Source organism: Gorilla gorilla, chromosome 2 (genome assembly GCF_029281585.2).
Source record: "Gorilla gorilla gorilla isolate KB3781 chromosome 2, NHGRI_mGorGor1-v2.1_pri, whole genome shotgun sequence".
NCBI classification, from domain to species: domain Eukaryota; kingdom Metazoa; phylum Chordata; class Mammalia; order Primates; family Hominidae; genus Gorilla; species Gorilla gorilla.
Genome location: NC_086017.1, coordinates 26,422,819 through 26,448,573, shown reverse-complemented (window position 1 = coordinate 26,448,573; position 25,755 = coordinate 26,422,819). Strand labels below are relative to the sequence as shown.

Here is a 25,755-nt window from a genome sequence, read left to right as displayed (position 1 = left end):
GAGTCAGTGGTGTAGAGATAAGATTGATTCCAACATTTGAAAAAAGTACTGAAAGATTTGTTAACAAGCAAAATTCAGAAGGAAATGTGGAAATTTTATTTTTGTTAAGCAGATAGGCTCCTCAAGGGCCAATTGTTTTGGAGCAATTCATTAGTGTAGGTTGGTGTCTTATCTGTTCAGGCTGCTATAATAAAAGCAATATTCCACAAAACACTAGTACACAAACACGATTCATCCAAGTTCGTTGCTACTTTATAACAAGGATTGCCTTTCCTCTAGTTTCCAATAATATGTCCCTCACATCAGAATGGCTTTTACTGTCCATATTTCTACCAAGTCTGTTCACAACTACTTAGGCACTCTCTAAGAAGAGTCAAGCTTTCTCTACAGCTCTCCTTTTCTCCTTCCAAGCCCCCATCAAAACCAGCCCTTTATGGCCTGGTCTGTTCACAGCAATGTAGGATTTTTCTATGATACATGTCAAAACTCTTCCAGCCTCTACCCATTACCCAGTTCCAAAGCTGATTCCATAGTTTTAGGCATTTATTATAGCAGCACCCGTCTCCCAGTACCACCTTTCTTAATCTGTTCTGGGTCTTACAATAAAAATATCTTAAACTGGGTGGCTTATAAACAACAGAAATTTGTATCTCACAGTTCTGGAGACCGGCAAGTCCAAGATCAGGGTGTCAGCATGGTGAGGTTCTGGTGAGGACCCTTTTCTGGGGGTGCAGGTTGCCAACTTCTTGCTGTATTCTTACATGGTAGAAGGAGTGACTAAGCTCCCTCAGTCCTCTTTTATAAGGGCATCAATCCCATTCATGAAAGCTCTGCCCTCATGACCTAATCATCTCCCAAAGGCTCCACTTCCTAATACCATCACTTCAGGGACTAGGGTTTCAACATATGAATAGGTGAGGAGGGCAAATATTCAGACCATAGTGTTATTTGGGGTTTTGCTTCTTTGTTTAGCTACTCTCATGGGAACAAGAGATTTAATACATAACTTTGTCCCACTATATTAGCCCTTTCTTCCTCCCTGTAGTTTGCTAATATAGCATAATGGTTGAGAACTCAGACTTTAAAGTCTGACTGGGTTTAAATTCAGCTCTGATACTTACCAACTATCATCTCAGGCAAGTTATACAACCTCTGTGCACCTCTGCTTCCTTCTCTGTAAAATTGGGATAATAATAGCACCTACTATTGTTAGGAGGATTAGATGAACTACTAGTAGAAGTAAGATAATTAGAATAATGCCTGGTACATAGTATGTACCATATTAGTATCAGTGCCTAGTGTCAATATTATTAATTTTAACAAGTCAATCATTTTTCAGTTAAATATTTAGGCAAGTATCATTAGGCCGTCGTGAAGATTATGTCAGTTTGCTTCAGACCAACCCCAAAATTCAGACGACCTGCTTAGGAGATTTAAGTTTTGAGTGAATAAACTATTATTGCAGGTACCAGGGTTAAAGGTGAATAAGCAGGGCTTAAGCAACATTGCTCAGTTGATAGATGTCTCTGCAAGTATTCACAAGTGTACATGAGATGTGTGTTGCTATGCTGGACCACATGAATGCAGGCCCAATAAAAGACGAGGCACCATACCTTGAGATTTAAATGGAATTGGTTTAAACATCTGCTTACGTGCAATGGAAATAGCACATATTTCTTTCTATCTTGCTGGGAATACTGAGCTTATGATTTTTGCTTTTCCAGGTCACTTTTGGCTGTAAGCTACTGTTCCTGCTGAATTCTTTCATCTATGGGTCATCTTGCTGTAGATCAGCATGCTATCCCTGTCCCATGCTGCAATGGAGAGTGTCCTTGACACTCCTCGCAAAACACCACTGACATAAGGTATTTGTGTGTGTACTGGAAGCTTACTAAAGGTTGGACACAATAGCAGGACATTGCTACATAATCACAGCAAAGAGTCATAAATCTTTTAGCTGTTAATCTTCTTTTTAAAAGCAGTTTGGCTGACCTCACTCATCACCTAATGTAGTCCAGAAGCTTTGTTGTAAGCAATAGTCACAGAAGTTTTGGCTGGTTTAAGCAGGAAAAGAACTTATTAAAATTTATTGGGTAACTAGCTCACAGAATCTCAAAATGAACCAAAGAGCCAGGTTGTCTCCAGGAATGACACACGAAATCATGCTGCAGAACTTGTCCAGTGAAGAAACCTCAGCTGGCACTGAGTACACCATGGTTTGCACAACTGACAGTAGCAGTCATTGCAGCTCTAACCTATACCATGGCTGCTGCTGCTGTTGATACTCTTCTCCAGAAAGTATTCTCTGCAGTCCCTTCATTATGGCATCATTAGTCCCCTATTCAAAATTTAGGATGGCTGCATCTCATTGATGTTGTGTAGGTCACCTGCCCAAGCTGTAGCTGCAAGAAAGGCTGAGAAAGTAGACTCTTAATTTGTAAGGTGAAGGATTCTCAAATCCAGGGAGGTAAGTTGTTTATGACAAGTGCTCTCTATGGCAATGTTTCTTCACCTTCAATGTGCAAATGAGCCATTTGGAGATCTTGTTAAAATGCAGATTCTGATTCAGTAGGTTTAGGGTGGGGCCTGAGATTCTACAGCACTCACGTGATGTGAAGCTGCTGATCTGAGGATCACACTTTGAGTAGCAAGGCTCTATAGCACTGATTTTCAAATATGGCTGCATACTGGAGTAACTAGAGAAACATTTATTCATATATATATATATATATATATATATATATATATATACACATACTGACTTACGAGCCTTGCCCTCAGCTGATTTAATTGGTTTGGGGTGAGGCATGGGCATATAAATTTTTTAAAGTTCCCCACATGATTCTAATGTACTCAGATACCTTTCACTGCAGGCTCCAACTTTTTGTCACTTTGCAAGGTTATTTTTTATTTTATTTTTTTGAGACAGAGTCTCACTGTGTCACCCAGGCTGGAATGCAGTGGGGTGATCTTGGCTCACTACAACCTCCACCTCCCACGCTCAAATGATCCTCCCACCTCAGCCTCCTGAGGAGCAGGGGCCACAGGTGCACACTGCCACACCCAGCTAATTTTTTGTATTTTTGGTAGAGACGGGGTTTCACCACATTGCCTAGACTGGTATCAAACTCCTGAACTCAGGTGATCCATCGGCCTCAGCCTCCTAAAGTGTGGGGATTACAAGCATGAGCTAACATGCTGACCTGCAAGGTTACTTCTTTTCTCCAGCTTCCAGGACTTCCAATTTCCCTGTCTTGCTTGGTTTCTCCCCTTGTAATATGATTACTCTGATTTATTAGGCAGAACAATTTGAAACTCTACTCTTTAGTCCCTTGGGCCTAAGTTTGCATATCTAAAGCTCTATAGAGTTCTGCTAATCCAGTGTTTCCCAAAACTATGTTACTCGCTGCCCTGGGAGAATGTGGTATGAAGTGATGCATAAACAAACATTGTTTTAAATTCTAATCATTCTGTATTTATTTTAATGTCATTGTTAAAAAAATGTAGCTAAAACAGTAAGTCTGATCTTGCAAATATTGTTGTTTAGGACAAGAAGTTAATTTTTAAAACAGGTAAATAATAATAGAGACTCAGGGCAGATATAACAAAAATCTTGAAAATGATTTGCAGAAGTGAAGTTCAAGTGTGCCTGTACAAACATAGCCTTCTTTCCAAAGCCGTAGGTTTTAGGAGCACAGAAGAACTGGCAGAGGTGTTCAAAGACACCAGCGTTTTTTCCTTCTCCCCCCATATAGGAAGCAATATAGAGATTTATTTCTGAACTGATACGAATTATGCCACTAATCTTAACACATTGAAATGGATACAGTCAGTTTTGATCTTAGATAAAATTCTTTCTATTAAGCGATTTCAAGAAAACGGCACCAACCTTTGAAAAATTCATGATCTAAAGAAAAGTAAATTATAAGAATAACTTATGAAATATAAAATACAAATAATGTTTAATCCCTTAACCAGCTAATATTTAACCAGAAAATGGGTGAAACTGTTCAGAATTATTAAGAGCTAATACACAAATCCAGAAAGTCTTAAAACTCCTAAGCAGGAGAAATTTTTTAAAACTCCACATCTACTTACATCATTGTGAAAGTTCAGAACACCAAAGAAAAATTGGTCTTAAACATCAAAAAGACTGACAGCAGATTTCTCAGTAGCAATAGAAAATAGAAGATAACAGAGTAATATGCTCAATATTCTGAGGGGGAAAAAAATACTTGTAAACCTAAAATTATATATTCAGTAGAATTATCATGAAACAGCAGGGAAAAATCAAAATATTTCAGGTGGAAAAAAACCCAAGGGTTTACCACATCACACTGTCATTCAAGGAAATTCTAAAGAATTTGCTACAGGCACAAGGAAAATGATTCAGAAGGAAGATCTGAGATATGCAAAGAAATGTAAGCAAAATGTTGTTACGTATGTGGGTGTGTCTAAAAAACGATGTCTAATTTATATGATGAAACCAGGATAGAACTAAAATAGTGAATAACTTATAAACTGAGAGAGGGGAGGGTGTGTAGAGCTAAGACATCCTAAAGGCCTTTGCATTATTCAAGAAGAGAGTAAAGCTATTTATTAGCTTTATATTTTAACTTTACATTTTAAAATAGTAATACAAATCACTTAAAAATACAGAGTGCATTGGCTCACGCCTGTAATCCCAGCACTTTGGGCTGAGGCAGGCGGATCACGAGGTCAGGAGATTGAGACCATCCTGGCTAACACGGCGAAACCCCATCTCTACTAAAAATACAAAAACAAAATTAGCCGGGCTTGGTGGCAAGCGCCTATAGTCCCAGCTACTCGGGAGGCTGAGGCAGGAGAATGGCATGAACCCAGGAGGCGGGGCTTGCAGCGAGCCGAGATTGCGCCACTGCACTCCAGCCTGGGCAACAGAGCGAGACTCTGTCTCAAAAATATATATATATACATAATTAATATAATATAATATAATATAATTAATAATTAATAATAATTAATATAATATATACACACACACACACACATATATATATAGAGAGAGAGAGAGCCAGAGCGCGAGCATTACTCCAAATAAGTTGAGAGAAAAAACTGTGAGAAAAAAAAAAAACCACGTATACACAATGCAAAAGAAGCTTCTTCTGTTAGTTTTTGACATTTTAACTTTCTTTTTCGTATGCCATTCTTATTCAAGGTAAGTAGTATTGTATAATTTTTTATTGTGAGCTTTTCATTAAAGGGTCATTTTCTTATGAGAATCTTTTTCAGCCTAGGTTGCAGAAGCATTCATTCAAGTCGGTTTTATGTTTGCTTCTGCCAGGCATTCTAGATGCCCCATGTTTAGGATCTCTTAAGGCAGGAGAGAGGGTGATGGTGTAGGAGGATCCATTTCTTGGCTTGGGGATTCCAATAATATGTTATAGATTTAAACTCCAAACTTTGATGAAATGCAGGTCTAGGGTTTCGAAATTTAATCAGAGTTAAATACATATTTTCTTCATCCAGAAATGGGACAAGCCTCCTCATCTGCTCGCCATGGGTGTTTCACATTTTCCCTACTCCATCCTTTTCCTAAGGATTTTAGGGACAATGGCGTTTTGCAGAGTACTCAGTTCCAGCTCCCACCCTGAGCCCTTACCTCCTACCACTAAACATCCAGATCTCAAGTTACAGAGAGTAACAACACTTTGCCCACACCTAGGATGACCAATCCTTCTGGTTTCCTTAGGGACGTAGGAATTTCTCAGTGCTAAAATCATGTAAGTCCTGGGCAAACTAGTATGACTGGCTGCCCTACAGCCCAGCCCCCATATCCCGGGCAGGAGAAGAATCAGTTGAATAAGTCATTGCTCTGGTTTTCAGTTTATTTTTGGTACTTGGAATTTCCCTTCTTTTCTTATGGGTTTAGCTGCATACTGAAAATAAAACGTTTTTTTTTAATCCCGCATTACTAGGTGTTAGTAATGAGATACTGCTCACGTTATAGAAGTCCACCGTTTTGCCAGCTCAAAAAGTAACATTTTAATGCTTTCTGTCAGTACAGAAGTGAAGTTTGTGGATAAAGGTCATAGCTACTTAGCCCTGTATGTATAGCTAAGGTGCTGCAGTGCTTCCCAAAGTTACGTGATTGGCTCCACCAACTGGCCCACAGCTCGCTCCTCCTCTACGCCCGTACTCTGACTTTAAGAATGTTCTAGAATTCTCTAGGCAGGCCTAGCGCCTTCCTGTAAGGCCTGGAAGGTGAATTCTCCCATTAAAATGTAAGATCCCTGAGCAAAGACATGTTCTGTTTCTCTGTTCACTCCTGCATCTGCTGTACCTGGCAATCACAGGCACTCAGTAACTATTTCTTGAAAGAACAAACATCCTGAATGTCAAACTGGCATTTCCTCCCATCCAACCCCTTCTATCTCAAACTTGACAGAAAGGAGTCCAAGTTTCTGGCCTGTTGATGTATCCTTCTGTTTTCCACAGACTTGCTTCGATTTATTTCTGTAGGCATTTAAAAAAGATTTTGGGGTGAGTGTGAAGCTAAAAGTGATGGCGCTAACCCTGTGCCTTAGAGAAGCCATTTGGAAACTGCAGCCTAGACACATTAGATTATCATTTTTGTAAACTATACCATACATTTCAGTATGCATACTTATTTCAAGGGTGTTTTGGGGGTGATGTGTGTGTCTGTGGGTCTATGTGAGTGCTGCGCCTTCCTGGGACTGAGGCACCGGACCTGCGCACACGCGCTGCGTACCCTGCGTACCCTACGCCCCCGCCGCGTGGGCGCCGTCGTCCCCCGCAGCCCCCCCACGCAGGGGGCGGGGGCGCTGCCACCCATTGGCTGAGGCCGATACCACGCGCCCCGATACCCGGCGCAGGAGCCACCTCCCTGAGCCCCGCGGACCACGCCTCAGTCCGCCTGCGCTCCTCAGCCTGACGGTCCACCTTTCGGGGCTCCTCAGCCTTGTCACCCGCTCTTCGTTTTCCTTTTCTTTTCATCTTTGGCTCCTTTGACCACTCGAAGCCGCGCAGCGGGTTCCAGCGGACCTCACAGCAGCCCCAGAAGCGGTGCGCCAAGCACAGCCTCTGCTTCTCCTCGAGCCGGTCGGGAACTGCTGCCTGCCGCCATCATGGTGAGTTGAGGGAGAGGCCCGAGGGGCAAGGCTGGCGGAGTCTTCACTCGTGGGTGAAACTCGGCTCTGCAGGGTCGGAAAGTGAAGTCATCCTCGGCTTTCCTGTTTGGGGGGCACCTGCCTGGACGCACCACAGCCATGGCCCACAGAGTGGGGAGAGGCGGCCTGGCAGTGGCGCGGCCTACACAGAGAGGCAGGCGCGGGACGCCAAGGGTGGCAAGGTGGGGGTGGGCCCCGAGGACGCGCTGCCTCGCCGGCCACGTGCAAGGGCCACGGCCTTCTTGAGGCACCCATTTCCCGGTTCGGGTTCTCTACTGGCAGAGGTTTGGGGTGCGGGTTCCCCACCCCCGACTGCCCCACCCCGCCCCCACTCGCGCGCCCCGCCCCTCCCCCACTCCCACGCGCCTCCGCCTCTCCCCCACTCCCACGCGCCTCTGCCCCGCCAGCCTCATTTCTGGCGCGCTCTCCCCGTGGCTCCGCAAGATGGCGGCGGGCCTGCTGAGGGACTTGCCTTCTTAAACTTCGAGGGCCGGAGCTTCCTTAGGAAGTGGTTCCCTCCTGGTCCCTGTACTTGGTGGGGTGGGCGGGGTTCGTGGGGGCCTCAGCGTGGGGTGTGGGGCGTCCTGAAGGCATGGCCCTGTAGCTGAGGGGGCTGGGCCGGAAGTGCCTCTGGTCCCCTCGCGCCTCTCCGCTGCTGGGGACTTGGTGATGGCGGCTCCCTCGTGTGGCGGCGACAGACAGAAAAGCTCGCCTGACGCCATCTTTGCCGCACGAGGTTGGTTTCAGTAGTTACCATTAAGAATTTTAGAATTTTTAAATTCTGGGTACAGTTTTTTCTCTCTCGATAAACCAGGATCCTTTGACAAAATGTCCATTTGGTAGATAGCGTTGGGTGTGCGTTTTTGTGAGTTTGGTAAATGCCTAGCGTTGCTTCAGCGCCACCACAAGATGCAGCTCTGAACACGCAGACCAACCACTGAGTCACGAACGCGCGTATTACATGCTGTGTGTGTGTCTGCATTGATAATTCTCAGTCTCTTCAGGGAGGAAATTTATGCACAGTTTATATTACCATGTATAAACATTAAAATAAACACCTATTATGTGTAATTGTGCAACATGTAGTTATCCATGCTAATAAAAAGTAATCACCTTGAGTTATAAGTAATTATTTATTATAATACTTTTCATTTTTAGAGTTAAATCCGAATTGTTTCATTGGATTATTTTTCTGATTATAAAAGTAGCATATTTACTTATTTGAAAACAATTGCTGTAAGAAAATAGCAATCCATCTTAATCCCAACACTTATAACCGTTAAATTTTGGTACATGTATGACCTTCTAGATTATTTTTATGCATGCATTGCATATAGATGGGCCACCTTTTACAAGAGTTACACTGTGCTGCATAATACTATTTTACAACTTGCATCTTTCAATTGATGTGGGCATTATTCTGAAGATAATTTTAATTTTCAGTATATGTTAAAAATTATACCATTATTTTACCGAATTCGCTTATGATGAATACTTTTTCAATATTAAAACAATACTATCATGGGCTGGGCGCGGTGGCTCACGCCTGTAATCAGTCTTTTCTTTAGGAGGCTGAGGCGGGTGGATTACTTGAGGTCAGGAGTTCGAGACCAGCCTGGCTAATATGACGAAACCCCATCGCTACTAAAAACAGAAAAATTTGCCAGGCGTGGTGATGCGCACTTGTACTCCCAGCTACTCGAGAGGCTGAGGCAGGAGAATCACTTGAAGCTGGGAGGCAGGTTGCAGTGAGCTAAGATCGTGCCACTGCACTCCAGCCTAGGCAACAAAGGGGGGAGGCTCAGTCTCAAAAAAAAAAAATGCTATGAATATCCTTGTGTAAATATCTTGGCATGCTTGTATTATTAATTCCTTGAGATGAATTGCTGTAAGTGGAATTGCTGGGTGAAAGCTCTTTGCCCCTTTGGTAACAATTTTAAGTTACACCCCTCATTAGTATAGTGATGAGTATCCTCGCCTATCAAATTATGATACATCTTTTCCAAGCTACTCTTGGTGTAAAGCATGTATCAGTATTTTCCCACTGATGGTGTGTAGAGTGATCTCTTTTCCACACCCTTTCCAATGAAAGGTATTAGGATTTTTTGAATTGTCAACCTAATAGCTGGAAAATATTTTACTATGTTGATGTGCACTTTTTAAAATCATCAATGAAGTTGATCGATCATTAGCTTTTTAAACTTCCTTTTTATTTTTATTTTTATTGATTCATAAAGACTGTATTAATGTTCACCTTTGTCATACATAGTGGAAAAAAATACATGGTGGTAATAAGGAGGTGCCCTTATCTTATTCCTAATTTCAATGGAGATGACTCTAGTATTTCACTTTAAGCTTAATGATAGGGTAGAATTAGATTGATAGAAAATAAGATGTCTATTTCTGTTTTACTTGGATATTTAGATAATTTAAAAATGAATGCTGTATTTTATCAAATGCTTTTTCAATGGTGAGTTAAAGTAACAATATCCTGTGACGTATTCTTGCATTTCCAATATAAACTATATTCTTTATATACTGCTGGAATTTTGCATTTGCGTTGAGGGCAGGGGTGGCTCATCTTGATGAGGCTTTGTTACTTATATGCTGTTCAGCTTTGTAAAATGCGTTGAGAAATACTTTTTTCCTCTTTGAAAATTGAAGAAAAGTGTTTGAATTTTTTAATCTCTTCTTCTGTGTTTTCTATCTTTATTTCTGGTGTCTGGTGTGTATGTGCACCTCTCTCTGACACAAACATACACCCAAGTTATCTGTTTCTTTACAAGTTGAAAAAACTCCCACGGAAACTGAGCCAGGTATCATTAGGTGTTCTTTCTCAAGATTGTTTCGTAAAAATTTAAATTTCTCTACAAGTTTGTCATGTCGTTGATTTCCAAATTTATTTCTGTAGAGTTTATGCATAGCATTGTTTTATAATCTGTGGTCATAACCCATTTCTCAGGTCTCATATATCCTTTTGCTTTCTTGCCTTTTCTTGCTTAGTTTTGCCAGGATTGTTTATTGCTTGAATTTCATCCTCCCCACCCCCAAATCCCCAAGAATCTACTCTTGGGTTTACTTAAAGTTTTGAGTCTGATTTTCATGTCATATTTTCTTAATTTTAGCATTCTCTTTATTCGTTCCTTCTTATTGGTGTGAATGTAACTCTGATAACTACAAATTATAGCCTTTTTCCTGGTCAGTTTATATAAATCTCAGTTTGCTTTCATGTTCATATAGTAATTGAATTAGATAATACCGTGAAAGAAGCTGACATCCCAGGAGTTTAAATAATAATTTTTTCCAGCTTTTAGCTGTCTTTGTCACTTGGTTGTCCAAATATAACAAGGAATATGTTTGCTATAAATAACAATGAGAGTTGTGTATATGATGGTCTTGAAGCTCAGCCGTTTACTATTCCAACATTTCTCATTTCAAAATTCACCAACTCACTTGAAGGTATGATTAAGAAAATTACTTCTTTAATGCAGTTTGTTTTCAGGATGCTACTGAGAGTTACGATGGTACTTTCTTTAAAATTAAGCTTTTGCTTATCCTAAGCATTCATTTATATTTTTGGCCACGGTTTCACCAAAGGTTGTCTATTGATTGTGGATTTTTATATATACATTATAATTATGTATAAATACAGTAGGAATTTAATAATCCCTGCTAATCAAGCCGTGGTAAAAATGAAGTACATTGCTTACTTTGTTAGCTTTGAGCGCCACCTGCTGGCTGAGAACTAGGACATGATGGTGCCTCCTTAATTTAAGATGTTATTATGCTATTAAAGTGATCCAATGAATTTTATATTTACGATTCCAGTTAAGCAGGCAGCCAGTTTGTAAGATCCAAGCCAAAGTCAGACTTCCTATAATATCAAATGCCTCTTTTCCTCTTTACCAAACTACTGTTGTCGCCAAGTATCCGTTTTACTCTTGTATAGGGTATGAGAATTAGAAGAGACACCAGAGATCTTTTCCAACCATTCATTTTCAAGCAAGGAAACTGAGGTCCTGAAAAGACTTACTTTACTGAACAATGGAAATCAGGTTCTTCCCAAACAATAATTTTCCTCCTCAATTCTTGTGGCACTGTCACAAGGTTTCTTAACCACACCCTATTCAAATTTTGGACCAAATAGTTCCTTGTTGTAGGAAGCTTTCTTTGCGTTGTAGGAAGTGCAGTAGTATTCCTGGCCTTCAGCCCATCAGATGCCAGGAATACACCTCAGTTGTGACAAGCAATCTCTAAACTTTGTTAAATGCCCCCAGGGCTCAAAAATCTTCCCCAGTTGAGAATCAATGCATTATCATAACCTCTTATAATCTGACACAGTTTTCTGCCAGATGTTACACTTCTAAATTAAAATACATCCAAACACTGTGATGCAGAGACAATACTGTATATATAGCTTGTTTATCAAAGAAAAACATATCCAAAGTTCATCCACAAATCAAGGGGGAATTGAAAAGGAGAAAAAACTACAAGAATTTCAGAATTTATTTTGTTTTGTTTTATTCTGTTTGGGATTTCTGAATGAACTGAGAAGGGATTGGTAAATTGCCTGTAGGGGGAAATCTAATCAGGTTTCTAATAGTTCAAGATACGCAGCTTAATGTCATTTAGAAAAACAAGGTAAGACATTTTTAGAAAGGAAAAACTTTAGAAATAGTTTTTAAATTTTTCTTCCACATCATTGTCATGAAATAACACTATTAAAAGAAAGAATTAGGAATTGTTTACAAACCCAAAATAGCAAGTATAAGCACAAACGAATAGAGAAAAGCAATAAACTCAGCTTTAGTTGATTTGACAATTTAGATTTCATCTCTATTAAAGCTGTGTAGAATCAGTAACTTCTAGCATCTAATTAACAAAGCAGGAACTCTACTTTGTTATTCCTATAAAATTACTGTGCTTTTCAAAAAGATAACAGTTGCTTTCTTTTGTCTTGTTTTCTTTCAGACAGGTATATGTGTAATAGCTTTCTCTTTTGCAGCCTTTTGTAGTTACCTTTTGTAGTCAACAGGCACTTCACCAATGATTTTTATATTAATGATGTTTCATAGTTTCCTGATGTTTCAATTCATTCTTAATTAAAAGTATCTTCAAGATCAGTCAGCTAAAATAGTAAAGCCAAAAAAGAAACTTGAAAAAAAATCTGAAAATAAATTCAAATAACAGGACACTAACTTATATTGATATACCACTTTATACTTTACAAAATGAATTCACAGATGTTATCTCATTTCCTTCTCAAAGCAGTTTGCCCAGAGATACACAGCTGGCAAGTAAGTGGCTTGTAACCACTTACCTGTAAGGGACATAAACCTAGATCTCCTGACTAAATTAATTTTTGTTTCACTCTGCTATATTGCTTCTCTGACATATATATTACAAATTCTACTTCAGAAAATTTTACATTAGCCTTAGAGTCTACTGCGGAAAGAATAAAGACAGTTTTGATCAAAATCCAGAAAAAATGAGTTATATGTATGTGTTTCTTTATCTGAAAATAAAGATGGTATCATTTATATCTGCCTACTGTGAAAATTAGAATTATCAGGGGGACTGATTTGGTGTTAGGAAGAAAAATGTTGTTTCAAAAAATGATTTGAACACCCTAGCATTAGGGAAGAGGATTATAATCCTTTTTTTAGAAGGAGCTGTGACATGTGAGCAAATAATGTTTCCATGATCCATTTCCAAAGTAAAGCAGGCATACTAACACAGAGAGAGTTAAAATTGTAAAAATTCATGTTAATTTTGGTTAAAAAAGGCGAAGCAGGACAAATTGGTTTAAAACTTTGAGGCTTATTTTCTTTTTGATGTGGCTTTTTGGAGTTTTTTTTTTAAGATTTGTCATCCTTTTTATTAGTGTACTCAGTAAAATGAAAAGTTGTTTATGAATATAGAACAGGATGATTTTAATTTTGATTTTTACAAATCTGAACTTTCCAATTTTGGGTTTGTTTTTTTTTAAGTAATTCACATAGTATTTTCACAAATACTAAGTATTCTTCCACAGCATTGTGCAAGACTCGGTAATGAGCAATACTGGGTTTAAGAAAGTACTGTATCCTGGCTGCGTGTGGTAGCTCACGCCTGTAATCCCAGCACTTTGGGAGGCCAAGGCGGGCGGATCACCTGAGGTCAGGAGTTCGAGACCAGCCTGGCCAACATGGAGAAACCCCATCTCTACTAAAAATACAAAATTAGCCGGGTGTGGTGTCGGGCGCATGTAATCCCAGCTACTCAGGAGGCTGAGGCAGGAGAATCGCTTGAACCTGGGAGACAGAGGTTGCAGTGAGCCGAGATCACGCCATTGCACTCCAGCCTGGGTGACAAGGGCGAGACTCTGTCTCAAAAAAAAAAAAAAAAAAGTACTATATCCTTTTGTTAAAATTCCATGCTGATCTACTCTGATAAGTTTAAATCCTGAGCCTGAACTAACTTAGAATGAAAGTAATTTATATAAAATATTTTATACTTAAAATACAAAAATTATATTTCACATTATGTATAGGTTTTTCCTGTGTATCTAATTATGATGTCTACTTTCCAAATTACAGTCTACTGCAAATCCTGAAACTCCAAACTCAACCATCTCCAGAGAGGCCAGCACCCAGTCCTCATCAGCTGCAACCAGCCAAGGCTATATTTTACCAGAAGGCAAAATCATGCCAAACACTGTTTTTGTTGGAGGAATTGATGTTAGGGTATTGTATTCATACCTCATTTTTACCTTGAAATGCATTATGAATAATGGGATTTGGGCCCTGTTACAAACTTAAGGTTTTTTTGTACTTCATGGAGGTTTAGAATTGGTTTTACATTTGACCCATAGGTACTAAAAATATCTTTGACAAAGAGCTACTGGTCATTTGGGGATAAATGGGGGAGAAATTGTCACATCATCGAACCTTCTTTTAGTAAAATTAAAATTTTTGAATGCTGAATTTTTACTCTTGAAGTTCAATTCTTTTCCATAGATGGATGAAACTGAGATTAGAAGCTTCTTTGCTAGATATGGTTCAGTGAAAGAAGTGAAGATAATCACTGATCGAACTGGTGTGTCCAAAGGGTGAGTAATTTTATCAAAAATATCTGAACTCTAGCCACGTATAGAGTATCAGAGAAGACTTCAAAATTGGTATTCTGACACTTATATAAATTTGTTGCTGTGTTAATTTCTTTCATGTAGAGGATAAAAGTTTATTGCCAGCTCTTTTATTTAATCATTTTTCTAATGTTTGTTTTTGAATATCTTCAATCTTTATTTCATACAAATGAATTAATCAGTTTTCTCAAAGAATTGTTTTCTTCATACATTGCACAGTATCTTAATTTTAACCACCTTGTCTTAGATAGTAAGTTAAATTCAGGTTCATGGATATGAATTCTTTGTTAATCAATAAAGTTTTCACACTACCCTAATGTTAGCACATTTTGACATAGTTCAGATGAAGAAAAAGCAGTATTTGTAGAGGATCTGTCATGTACATCTTAAATATTTAGCATAGTATATTATTCATATTTTAGTCATGATCACTTCCGTATATAGTAGAAGTTCTGAACCATGTACTGTATGATGGTGATTTTATACTTCATTTATCTGCCTTTATAGCTATGGATTTGTTTCATTTTTTAATGACGTGGATGTGCAGAAGATAGTAGAAGTAAGTAATCTAATAGAAAAATCTCATTTGTTTCATTGATACAATGTTTAGTGTCAAGTGATATACTCAGTCTTGTGTAAAATTTGGAAGACGATACACTTTCTGGTCAAAAAAATCCAAACTTAGAGGAATCTCACATAACTTGTTTGAACCTGTTTATTTTTGACTGGGCACCTAGGTTCATGAACTACAGACAGGAAGGGTTGGAGACAGGGCAGGGTGATGAAAAGTTTTTGATCAACTTTCACTTGATGCCTCTTGACACTGATTAGAGAAATAAGGGTAAGGTAGCTTCATGATGACAAATTTTAATTTGGTGTGTAGTTATCACTGATCTTCTATGATAATAGGAATTTTAGAAGACTTTAGGTGTTCACCCAAGTCTTGGAAGTAAAGACTTGAAAATTGATTCTAGTTTTGTTACTGTTTTATTTTCAGTCGCAGATAAATTTCCATGGTAAAAAGCTGAAGCTGGGCCCTGCAATCAGGAAACAAAATTTATGTGAGTACAAAAAGAAATTGTTCTTTTCAAACAGAAAAGAAATTGTGTAGCTTTTCAAAGAACTAAAAATAGGCCTTTTCTTTTGCTTTTTAAAAAGGTGCTTATCATGTGCAGCCACGTCCTTTGGTTTTTAATCATCCTCCTCCACCACAGTTTCAGAATGTCTGGACTAATCCAAACACTGAAACTTATATGCAGCCCACAACCACGATGAATCCTATAACTCAGTATGTTCAGGTAAGAATTGCTTAACGTTCCTATTCTCTTGTTTATTGTAGTCATCGTACCTTCTGTGGAATTACATCCAATTTCCATAGTAGGTGGTAATGGCATCCCTATTTGAATACTTTGAGTGATGGGAAATTTATTACTTTTGTTAGAAATTTCTTATTCTTAGTGTTGTTCTTTATATGAGCTAAAGATCTTCTGTATACTTTGTCTTTATCTTAGAAATGACCTCTGTAGACACATGAAGAAATCTCTTCCTTTTTCCCCCCATATAACTAGTTCCTAAAGCATTTGAAAGCAGCTATCGTTATGTGTCTGTCTAGTATATTCTTCTCTAAGGTTAGCAAATCATCTAGCTATTCTTTATTTGCGATGATTTCCAGATGCCTCCTCATATAAATTGCTGACTTCTGGATATATTCTGGTTCTGGAATGGGTAGATTTCTGATGTGTTTTACTATATAAATCCTGTGAGTTTCTGGCATATAATTTCTCTGATCTTGGTTACTTTGATATTTAAAGTAGGATTTGACATACTATCACTTATTGGTGGTAAATAACATTTTCTTCTTAGTTCATTTTACTTAACGATTTAGTTTAAAAGACATTGTCTTTGCTGGAAAATAAAGTAGCAAAATAGGAGTGAAATAGTTCTTCAGTGTCTTTCATTCATTGACATTTTCCATGTACTTGAAATGTGTAGGGTATACCTCTTCTTCTTTCTCCTTTTCTGAACAGTGGCTAGAAAAAAAAAAAAGCCCTACTTGTTTCTAACATTTACTGTGAGTCATTACTGCATCTGGGTGTATTCGTGTATGCTGCCACCTATATGTTTTCAATCAGTAGCTATTTATTGAAAAATATAAGACATTATACTGTCTCTTTTCCAGTTTTGGATTATATACAGCCCTTAGTTCTTCGAAATGAAGTGCAGAAAAAGCCATAGCATCTGTAGGAGGACTACATATTACCCTGTAATATTGTCAAACACAAAACTGTCTAGAGGTATTTTGACAAAGAAATAGCAAATGTATTAATTTAACTTACATTGAAGTCTATCTGAATAGAGGCTTATCACCAGTATAAAAAATAACTTCTGGGTGGGAATAAGTACACAATATAAATAACATAAACTTTGCCTGTTGAAATAGTCACTTCTTTTGTCATTTGTCTGTTCCCCCTCCCCACCCAAAGGGTAACACTTGACAGAGAATATTTCTTTCTTCATAAAGTCAGTCATTCATTTAGAATTCTGCAATGTCATATATAGAAAAATATTTTAAAAGTTTTCATATTTTTGTTATATTGGGAATAATATTTCTTTCTAATTTTAAAAAATGTTTTATATTATTCATTCTTTCTGTAAACTTGATTTTCAGGCATATCCTACTTACCCAAATTCACCAGTTCAGGTCATCACTGGATATCAGTTGCCTGTATATAATTATCAGGTAATTTAAAAGGGAGTAAAATGATTTACTTTCAGATTTTATTGAGGCCTTTAACTTGTTTATACAAATTGTCTGAATGGTTTGTCATTTTAAACTAGTGAAATGTACCTAAAATTTAAGAAAAAAGTTTGTCTAGAATTAAGACCTCTTTATTATTTAGAAGTAATGGAATAATATTTTGACAGGGATATACTTAGCAATAACTTTTCTCTACAACAGTTTTATGAGATTCGGTGTCCCCTTCTGTATTTCAGCATGTATTTTTTCATCTTTGCTGTCAAATAGCCGAAACAGCCAGACGGACTTTCATCAATTTTTTAGGGAGATAGAGTGAAATAAAATTATCCAATTCTTAGAGCACAGAATTCAAATTGTATTTTTATTTTAGCTGACTGCTTCATGATAGTAGTTCTTTTGAGTCTCTTTACATAGATATGACTGTATCTATGACCCATAATCATATCTATGGTAATAAATTCAAGGAACTAATATCTCTGAGATTTCCACAATGCCAACTCCAGAAAATTGGGAAAAAGGTGAGGTTTTATATATGGAAGTAACAAGAACATCAGGGATTAGAAACATAAAGTACTTTTTTTTCATTCTGTTTCTTTTATTATAACAACAAAGGAGCCAGCATGATAAGTACTTCAATATTGTGTATCTCATGTGTTTTTGAAAATGTGTAGGAATATTTGAATAATTTTGGTTTCCTTTTTTTTTTTTTTAAGATGCCACCACAGTGGCCTGTTGGGGAGCAAAGGAGCTATGTTGTGCCTCCGGTAAAGTGAATTAGCCAAACATATAATTCCTGTTATTTTAAAGTATTTTTTTTTGTTTAACTATATTTCTTGATTGTTTTCCATGTCATATATGCCTATATTTTTAAATAGTTTTTTATATTAATGTGTTACATTTTGTTACTTTCTTTTTAACCCAGTTAGAAACTCTCATGGGAGCAACAGTGCCTTCTTCTCTCAGGTTTTTGTGTGCTTAAGCAATGGCTGGTCCACATAATGAGAAGTGTTCAGTTACTTGTTGATAGACTATATAATTCAGGAAAGGTAGTATTAATGTGGCTTTAGAATTAGCATGTATCTGCCTAGACTCTGCCTCTGGCTTTACCAGCCATAAAAAAAACTGTTGAAGAGGAACAGAAATGTTTTGCTGTTAATTACTGTTAAATAAAAATAGGAATAAAACAAGAGTATTACGTCTAAAACACCCAAGCTGCTGTCTTTCATCAGGATTGGAAATTTGAAGGATATAATAAGTGTTAAAATTCTCAAACACTCCCTTACTACATTAGTTTCTTAGAGTTTTTCTACTTCTGATTATGTTGATGCCTTAAAGACATTTTAAAACAGAAGGCTGCCTTACTGTATTTCAACTGTTCATTTAAAACAAAGTGTTTGAAATAATATAATTGAATTTCAACACAACCTACATTGAAACTTTTGATACCAGCTCAGCTTTTTGAAGAATAAGTGGCTTTTAAACGTATCTGTATATCTGTTTAATTACACTTTCATTATTTTAAATATAGGCTTATTCAGCTGTTAACTACCACTGTAATGAAGTTGATCCAGGAGCTGAAGTTGTGCCAAATGAATGTTCAGTTCATGAAGCTACTCCACCCTCTGGAAATGGCCCACAAAAGGCAAACATCTAATTTTGTTTATATATATTTCATATCTATTTTTTCTAGTTTTAATAATGGTTTTTTGAGAAGCAATCATCCTTCAGCAGAAATTTGTAATTGAAAGGGTTAACTAGAGAAGAGTTAGTTGACTGGCTTGACCAAATAGTAAAAGAAAATTTTAGATACAGAAAGCAGATCTTGGCTGGGTGCAGTGGCTCACGCCTGTAATCCCAGCACTTTTGGGGGCTGAGATGGGTGGATTGCTTGAGCTCAGGAGTTCGAGACCACCCTGGGCAAGATAGGAGCCATAAATTATAGATCTTAAATAATTGACTAATATTCAGCAGTTAATGTAAAGGTTGGTGAAATTTCAGATAGCCCAAATTTTCAATGTATACATAAAGTTTCTGATTCAGCAGTCCTTTCCTATATTCCAGTTCCACTATTTTTTAAAAACCATACTTCAATAAATACTATACTAATAGGATTTGGCAGAATGTTATGGGAACGTTTCCTCAAGAATTCTACTCTTCAAAAGAGGAATTGGTACGAATTACATGTACCTTTTCTTTTATAATTTTGATATTTACTTAAACAGTGAAACACATTACTTACGGCATTCTCTCTGTAACATATATGGCAATAGTTCCCAACAGTGGTGAAGTCAGTAATAATTATTCAAATATTGAATTAGGCAGGGTTCTTTCTTCTTTTTATTATTAGAGCAAATTTCCATAATAATACTATCACTCTTGAATCACATATGTTCTCTTAAATGAGCGGGAGTGTGGAAGTAGTTGATGTGTTGGTAATATGTATAACACTGAAGTCCCATTGGAGTGTAAATTCCTTCATTTGATACTCGATTTTAAAATGCGAATAAATATTAAAATAGCTTACAGTGTAATTGTCAGGTTTTGTCCTGAGTATTTTTTCTTGAAACATTGGAGTTCACTTAGGGATTTAACAAATTCAGCTTTTTAAACCAGTATTCTGTCACTAAGGTTCTAAAATCTTTGATTGTCAGAAAACTTGCATATTGAGTGATACGTGGTAAGAATTATGAATCACATTTTTATGAATTTCTTTTTTTTTTTTCCCAAGACAGAGTCTTGCTGTATTGCCCAGGCTGGAGTGCAGTGGTGTGATCTTGGCTCACTGCAATTTCCACCTCCTGGATTCAAGCAATTCTCCCTGCCTCAGCCTCCTGAGTAGCTGGGATTACAGGCACCCGCCACTATGCCCAGCTGATATTTGTATTTTTTTAGTAGAGACGGGGTTTCACCATATTGGCCAGGCTGGTCTTGAATTCCTGACCTCAGGAGGAGGCAGGAATCCTCCTGCCTTGGCCTCCCTAAAGTGCTGGGATTACAGGCGTGAGCCACCACTCCCAGTCTCTTTTAGCATTTTTTGCATTTCTTTAGAAATAAAGTAATATGTTCATTAGACTATCACAAAAAAACCCTTACTAAGAGTGAGTGAAAGAGTCGTCTTTACATTACTGAAAACTTCTGTGTTTCAGAAATCTGTGGACCGAAGCATACAAACGGTGGTATCTTGTCTGTTTAATCCAGAGAACAGACTGAGAAACTCTGTTGTTACTCAAGATGACTACTTCAAGGTATGAATATAACAGTTATGCACAATTAAAAAGCACACTTGTTAGCTTTAAAGTATCTGTTTTCCTTGTGGTATATGTATTTTGAGATTTCTTAGAGCATTTAATTAACTGTTGGCATTTGACTATAACACAGTAAACCAGAGTGGGTTTTACCTGGCAGTATATTTTCTGCTGCTGAACCTTGACATAATGTAGTTATCTTTAGGGAAGAATCCTTCAGCAGAAATTTGTAATTGAAAGGGTTAACTAGAGAAGAGTTAGTTGACTGGCTTGACCAAATAGTAAAAGAAAATTTTAGATGCAGAAAGCAGATCTTGGCTGGGTGCAGTGGCTCACGCCTGTAATCCCAGCACTTTTGGGGGCTGAGATGGGTGGATTGCTTGAGCTCAGGAGTTCGAGACCACCCTGGGCAACATGGCAAAACCCCATCTCTACAAAAAATACAAAACTTAGCCAGTTGTGGTGGTGCATGCCTGTAGTCCCAGCTACTCCAGAGGGAGGCTGAGGTAAGAGGATTGCTTGAGCCTGGGAAGTTGAGTCTGCATTGAGCCATGATTGTGCCACTGTACTCCAGCCTGGGCAACCTTGTCTCAAAAAAAAAAAAATACATGCATATTGGACTATAGAGAAGAAAAGAAATGGTTTACTCAGAAGATATACCTGAACAGTGTGAAGGGAGAAAAGGGGTAAAGTGAAGCAGTAAAATGTTGAGTAGAAAGAATTGGAGGTTGATTCAGACAGAGTTGGTAAAGTGGAAGAGAATGTGGGTAGTTGAATTCCAGAAAAATCTGATTTCTGATCCCGCCGTCTATCCATGTTGGATAGATAAATCTTATTAAGACTCCAGTTTTTACAAGTCTAAAATGAGAAGGTACAGGACTAAAGGTTTCTGGGTCCCTGTAGTTCTAAGTCTATGTATAGGAAAATAACTTGGTCAGTCCAATGGGAGAGAAATATTACGGTTAGTAAAGGGAAGGTGTTTTTTAAATAATAGGTTATTGAAATATATAATTGAGATACCACTAATACAATTTACCTATTTAAAGTTTGCATTTCACTGGTTTTTCATATATTCAAAGTTGTGTAACCATGACCACAATCAATTTTAGAATACTTAAATCACCCCAAAAATCACCCCCCTACCTTAGCAGTCACCTGCTATTTTCCCCCATCCTGTGCAGCCCTAGGCAACCACTAATTTACTTACTTTCTCTAAGGATTCTCCTGTCCTGGACATTTCATGTATATGGAATCATACATAATGTGGCCTTTTGTGACCGGTTTTTTCACTCAGCATAATATTTTCAAGGTTCATCAATATTCTAGCACGTATCAGAACTTCATTTCTTTTTATTTGTGGCTGTTATTCATTCTGTTTATCCATTCATCTGTTAAAGACATTGGGATTATTTCCTCTTTTTAACTATTAGAAATAATGCTGTGAACATTCATGTACAAGTTATTACATGGACATGTGTTCTTATTTCTCTTGCGTATATACTTGGGAATGGAATTGCTAAGTCATATTTAACCTTCAGTGGAACTGCCAGAATTTGTCAAAACTGGCTACACACTTTACATTCGAAAGGAAATGTTTAACCATCACTTTGTGTCTTAAAACAGAAAGTAGAAAGTAGACTAGCTTTTTTTTCATCTGTGAATGGATATAGGATGAAGCTTAAGCCTTTTTAAGGGGTTATTATTATGGATCTCATGTATAATGTAGAAGAGTAGAGCCGTATAGCAGAATTAAGTTCTTAACATCTTCGCAACAGGGAGTAAACATACTTAAAGTTGACATTTGTTCTCTTGTTGCTTCATTCTACATAGATAGTATAATTTAGAAAAGAAGGAACTGGAATTGTACATCGGCTTACTTTGCCCAAAGTTCTGATGATTACATAGGTGTCTACAGTAGTACTTAAATGATTTTCAAAGCAGAAGATAGTCTTCTGTGGTTTTTTGTTTTTTTGAGGTGACCTCATTTAGTCACCTAGGCTGGAGTGCAGTGTAACAATCACAGCTTACTACAACCTCAAACTCCTGACGCAAGGGATCCTTCTGCCTCAGCCTCCCAAATAGTTAGGACTACAGACATGCACCGCTACACTTGGCTAGTTAAAAAGATTTTTTTTTTTTTTAAGAGACAGAATCTTACTATATTGCCCCTGGCTGGTCTTGAACTCCTGGGCTCAAGTGATCCTCCTACCTCAGCCTCCCAAAGTGCTGGGATTACAGGCATGAGCCACCATGCCCAGCCCAGAAGGAGTTTTGAAACTTGAGTTCTCACCTGGTATTAGACAAAAGACTCCCTTTAAACTCCCAGAGTTTTCTGCTTGTTTGGGAGAGGAATCAGAAGTTGGCATCCTGCAGTTGTCTGACATCTAGACCTATTTTGATTGACTGCATGTTGTTGTATTGAATTTGAATGCATGAGGTATTTTTGAATGTATTTACTATTTCCATAGCTAATTCCACTCTTCATTGTCTTGATTCTGTAGTCCCTTCATAATCTTGTTTCCTGCGTGACCTGTGAAGATACATGTTGGTGACCAGTTTTCTAGATTTTAACTTAAATAGGATATCACTCTTTTGACAGATTAGGTAACTTCCAGAAGCCACTTTTATTTATATGACAGTGAAACTGAGGTCCTAGGAAAAGGGCACAGTTAACTTTGTAGAAAATAAAATGCTATTATGTTATTACTCATTTGCTTAGTCCCATTTCTCCTTTTAAGGCCTCTCACCTTTTTCTCTCTGCACATCTGTAGGCAACATAGAGTGAAAAGAAAGTTTTGCATGTATTTTAAATTTTTCTCTTTCTCTCTAAAGAATAATACATCTTCACAGGTTAATGATATGTCTTTAAATGCCAAAACTTACATCTTTTAACCTAAAAACATGAAATTTCAGATTGGAGAGCTGTTCACAAGCCGTGGTTCCTATTAGATGCAGTTCAGTCAGTGAAAACAGTATTTTTTAGAATTACATTTTCTACCAGCTGTCTTTGGGACATTACTGCAAAATTATTAATTAAGTACATAAAATGATATTGAGTCTAAGTCCTGTTATTTCTGAGTTTACTGGGGTTTCTTTTTTTTCAAATTGATTTCTTTTTTAACTAAACTGTTTTAATAAAACTAGCCATCCTGGTATATATGTTATCCCAGTGTTCAAGAATGCTTCTCAAAAAGAAGAATCTTTTTTCTCATTATTTATAATGTTTAAACCCAAAACAAATGGTTTAAGTTTTTGACAACTTTCAGATCTATAGTAGTAATCAGAAATTTTCAGTAAAGTAAAAGGACTCTTTCTATCTTTTCCAGGATAAAAGAGTGCATCACTTTAGAAGAAGTCGGGCAATGCTTAAATCTGTTTGATCCTCCTGGCTTATCTAGTTACATGGGAAGTTGCTGGTTTTGAATATTAAGCTAAAAGGTTTCCACTATTATAGAAATTCTGAATTTTGGTAAATCACACTCAAACTTTGTGTATAAGTTGTATTATTAGACTCTCTAGTTTTATCTTAAACTGTTCTTCATTAGATGTTTATTTAGAAATTGGTTCTGTGTTGAAATATAGTTGAAAGTAAAAAAATAATTGAGACTGAAAGGAACTAAGATTTATCTGCAAGGATTTTTAAAAAATTGGCATTTTAAGTGTTTAAAAGCAAATACTGATTTTCAAAAAAATGTTTTTAAAAACCTATTTTGAAAGGTCAGAATTTTGTTGGTCTGAATACAAACATTTCACTTCTCCAACAAGTACCTGTGAACGGTACAGTATTTACAGTATTGAGCTTTGCATTTATGATTTCTCTAGAAATTTACCACAAAAGCAAAATTTTTAAAACTGCATTTTTAATCAGTGGAACTCAATATATAGTTAGCTTTATTGAAGTCTTCTTATCTAAACCCAGCAAAACAGATTCAAAGCAAACAGTCCAATCAGTGGGTCATATGTTTATTCAAAATATTTTATCTTTTATCTAGAATCCACACATATATATCCTATTTGATTAGGATAGTAATTAGGATAACTAAAATTCTGGGCCTAATTTTTTAAAGAATCCAAGACAAACTAAACTTTACTAGGTACATAAGCTTCTCAATGAGTCACCATTCTTCTTTTTTGTAAAAACTTTTTTCTTTGAAATGCTAAACTTGGCTGTATGTCACACTGTGCAAAATATTGGTATTAAAGAATGCTGCAACTTTTTTATGTCACTTAGAGGTTAATCAGAGTATCTGAAGGGAATTGTTTTCATAAAAACATTGAAATATTAGTTACTTGCTATAAATAGATTTAGTCTGTTATATTTCCTTTTGTAAAGTAAAATATGTCCAGAAGAGTCAAAGTAGTTAGTTTTGGTTATTTCTAAACCACAAAAGTTGTTTAATAAGTATATCTTAAGAATGTGCTAGAGTTAAAAGTTAGCATTGTTTCTAGATTAGCTGGTGTCTTCATTTTACATTGTGACAAACGGCTAGAGCACCAGAGCCCTTTTGCTATACCCACAGTCTTTCGTTTCCAGCCTTTGTCACTAGTCTTTGAGGAGATTTGCTTCTAGAACTGGTGATATAAAGAATGAAAGTAGCTGTATGAGCAGAGCAGTTCAAGGGCCAAACCCTGGAACGGTAGCAATGGGATATAATACCTTTCTAAGGGAAAAAGTTGTATCAGTACCATTTGATCTGCCATGGACATGAGTTTAAAGCGGCTTTCTGGCCCTTCTTTCAATGACTTCTTCCCTAAAACGTAGAAACTCTAACTTAATGTAGTTACTATGAGCCATATTACTAGTGCCCCCAGGGTCTATAATTCCTTAAAATTTTCATTCTGAATCTGAAGGAGAGAGTCTTTTAACTTTAGAATTCCCAAGAGAGCTTTATTACACCTCAGAAATTGAAAGCACTATGAATTTGTCCATTTAAAAATGATCTGTAGTTTTTTTGGTGCTATAACATTCTGACACATATCATTCTGTGATTAAATCTCCAGCTTACTATAAATGATATCTATATTCTAAAGAGCTACTTCTAATTATTCCAATATGACCTTAAGGAAAAGTAAGGGAATAAATTTTTGTCTTTGTTGGAGTGAAGCATTTAAAAGAGTAAGGGTAAAAAAGATAAAGTCCTGAACCTTTCAAAATGGAAAATTAATTCTAAACTTAGAAATATGCTTCTGCCTATTGCTGATACTGTCTTTGCATACATGAATAAAAACTTTTTTTCTTCAAAAGTGTTTTTAGCATTCTGATGTAATAATCTAAAATGGTGGGGAGTTGGGTGGGAACTGTGTAACAAGATTTAGATTCTTAAAATGCAAAAGTATAAAGTTCAATTTACTGATCTGGCAAAGTTAGGTCATAAAAGCAAATTCAGGTACAAAGAGAAATTTAAGAGATGCATGAACAGCAGTGCCGAGTAGGAATGCTGATGAACACATCTGACT

General features: G+C 37.1%; 1 protein-coding gene across 1 annotated transcript; it reads left to right on the top strand.

The window, feature by feature from the left end:
* The first annotated feature begins 7,823 nt into the window (after positions 1–7,823).
* DAZL (deleted in azoospermia like) lies at positions 7,824–25,542 on the top strand. The gene is given in 12 exon segments (XM_019024866.2): positions 7,824–7,865; positions 7,867–7,905; positions 13,748–13,894; positions 14,168–14,259; positions 14,803–14,854; positions 15,293–15,356; positions 15,454–15,593; positions 16,964–17,035; positions 17,767–17,817; positions 18,582–18,695; positions 20,200–20,298; positions 23,625–25,542. Coding segments are annotated over 12 exon segments (951 nt in total). The 5' UTR covers positions 7,824–7,838; the 3' UTR covers positions 23,679–25,542.
* The last annotated feature ends 213 nt before the right edge of the window (positions 25,543–25,755 follow it).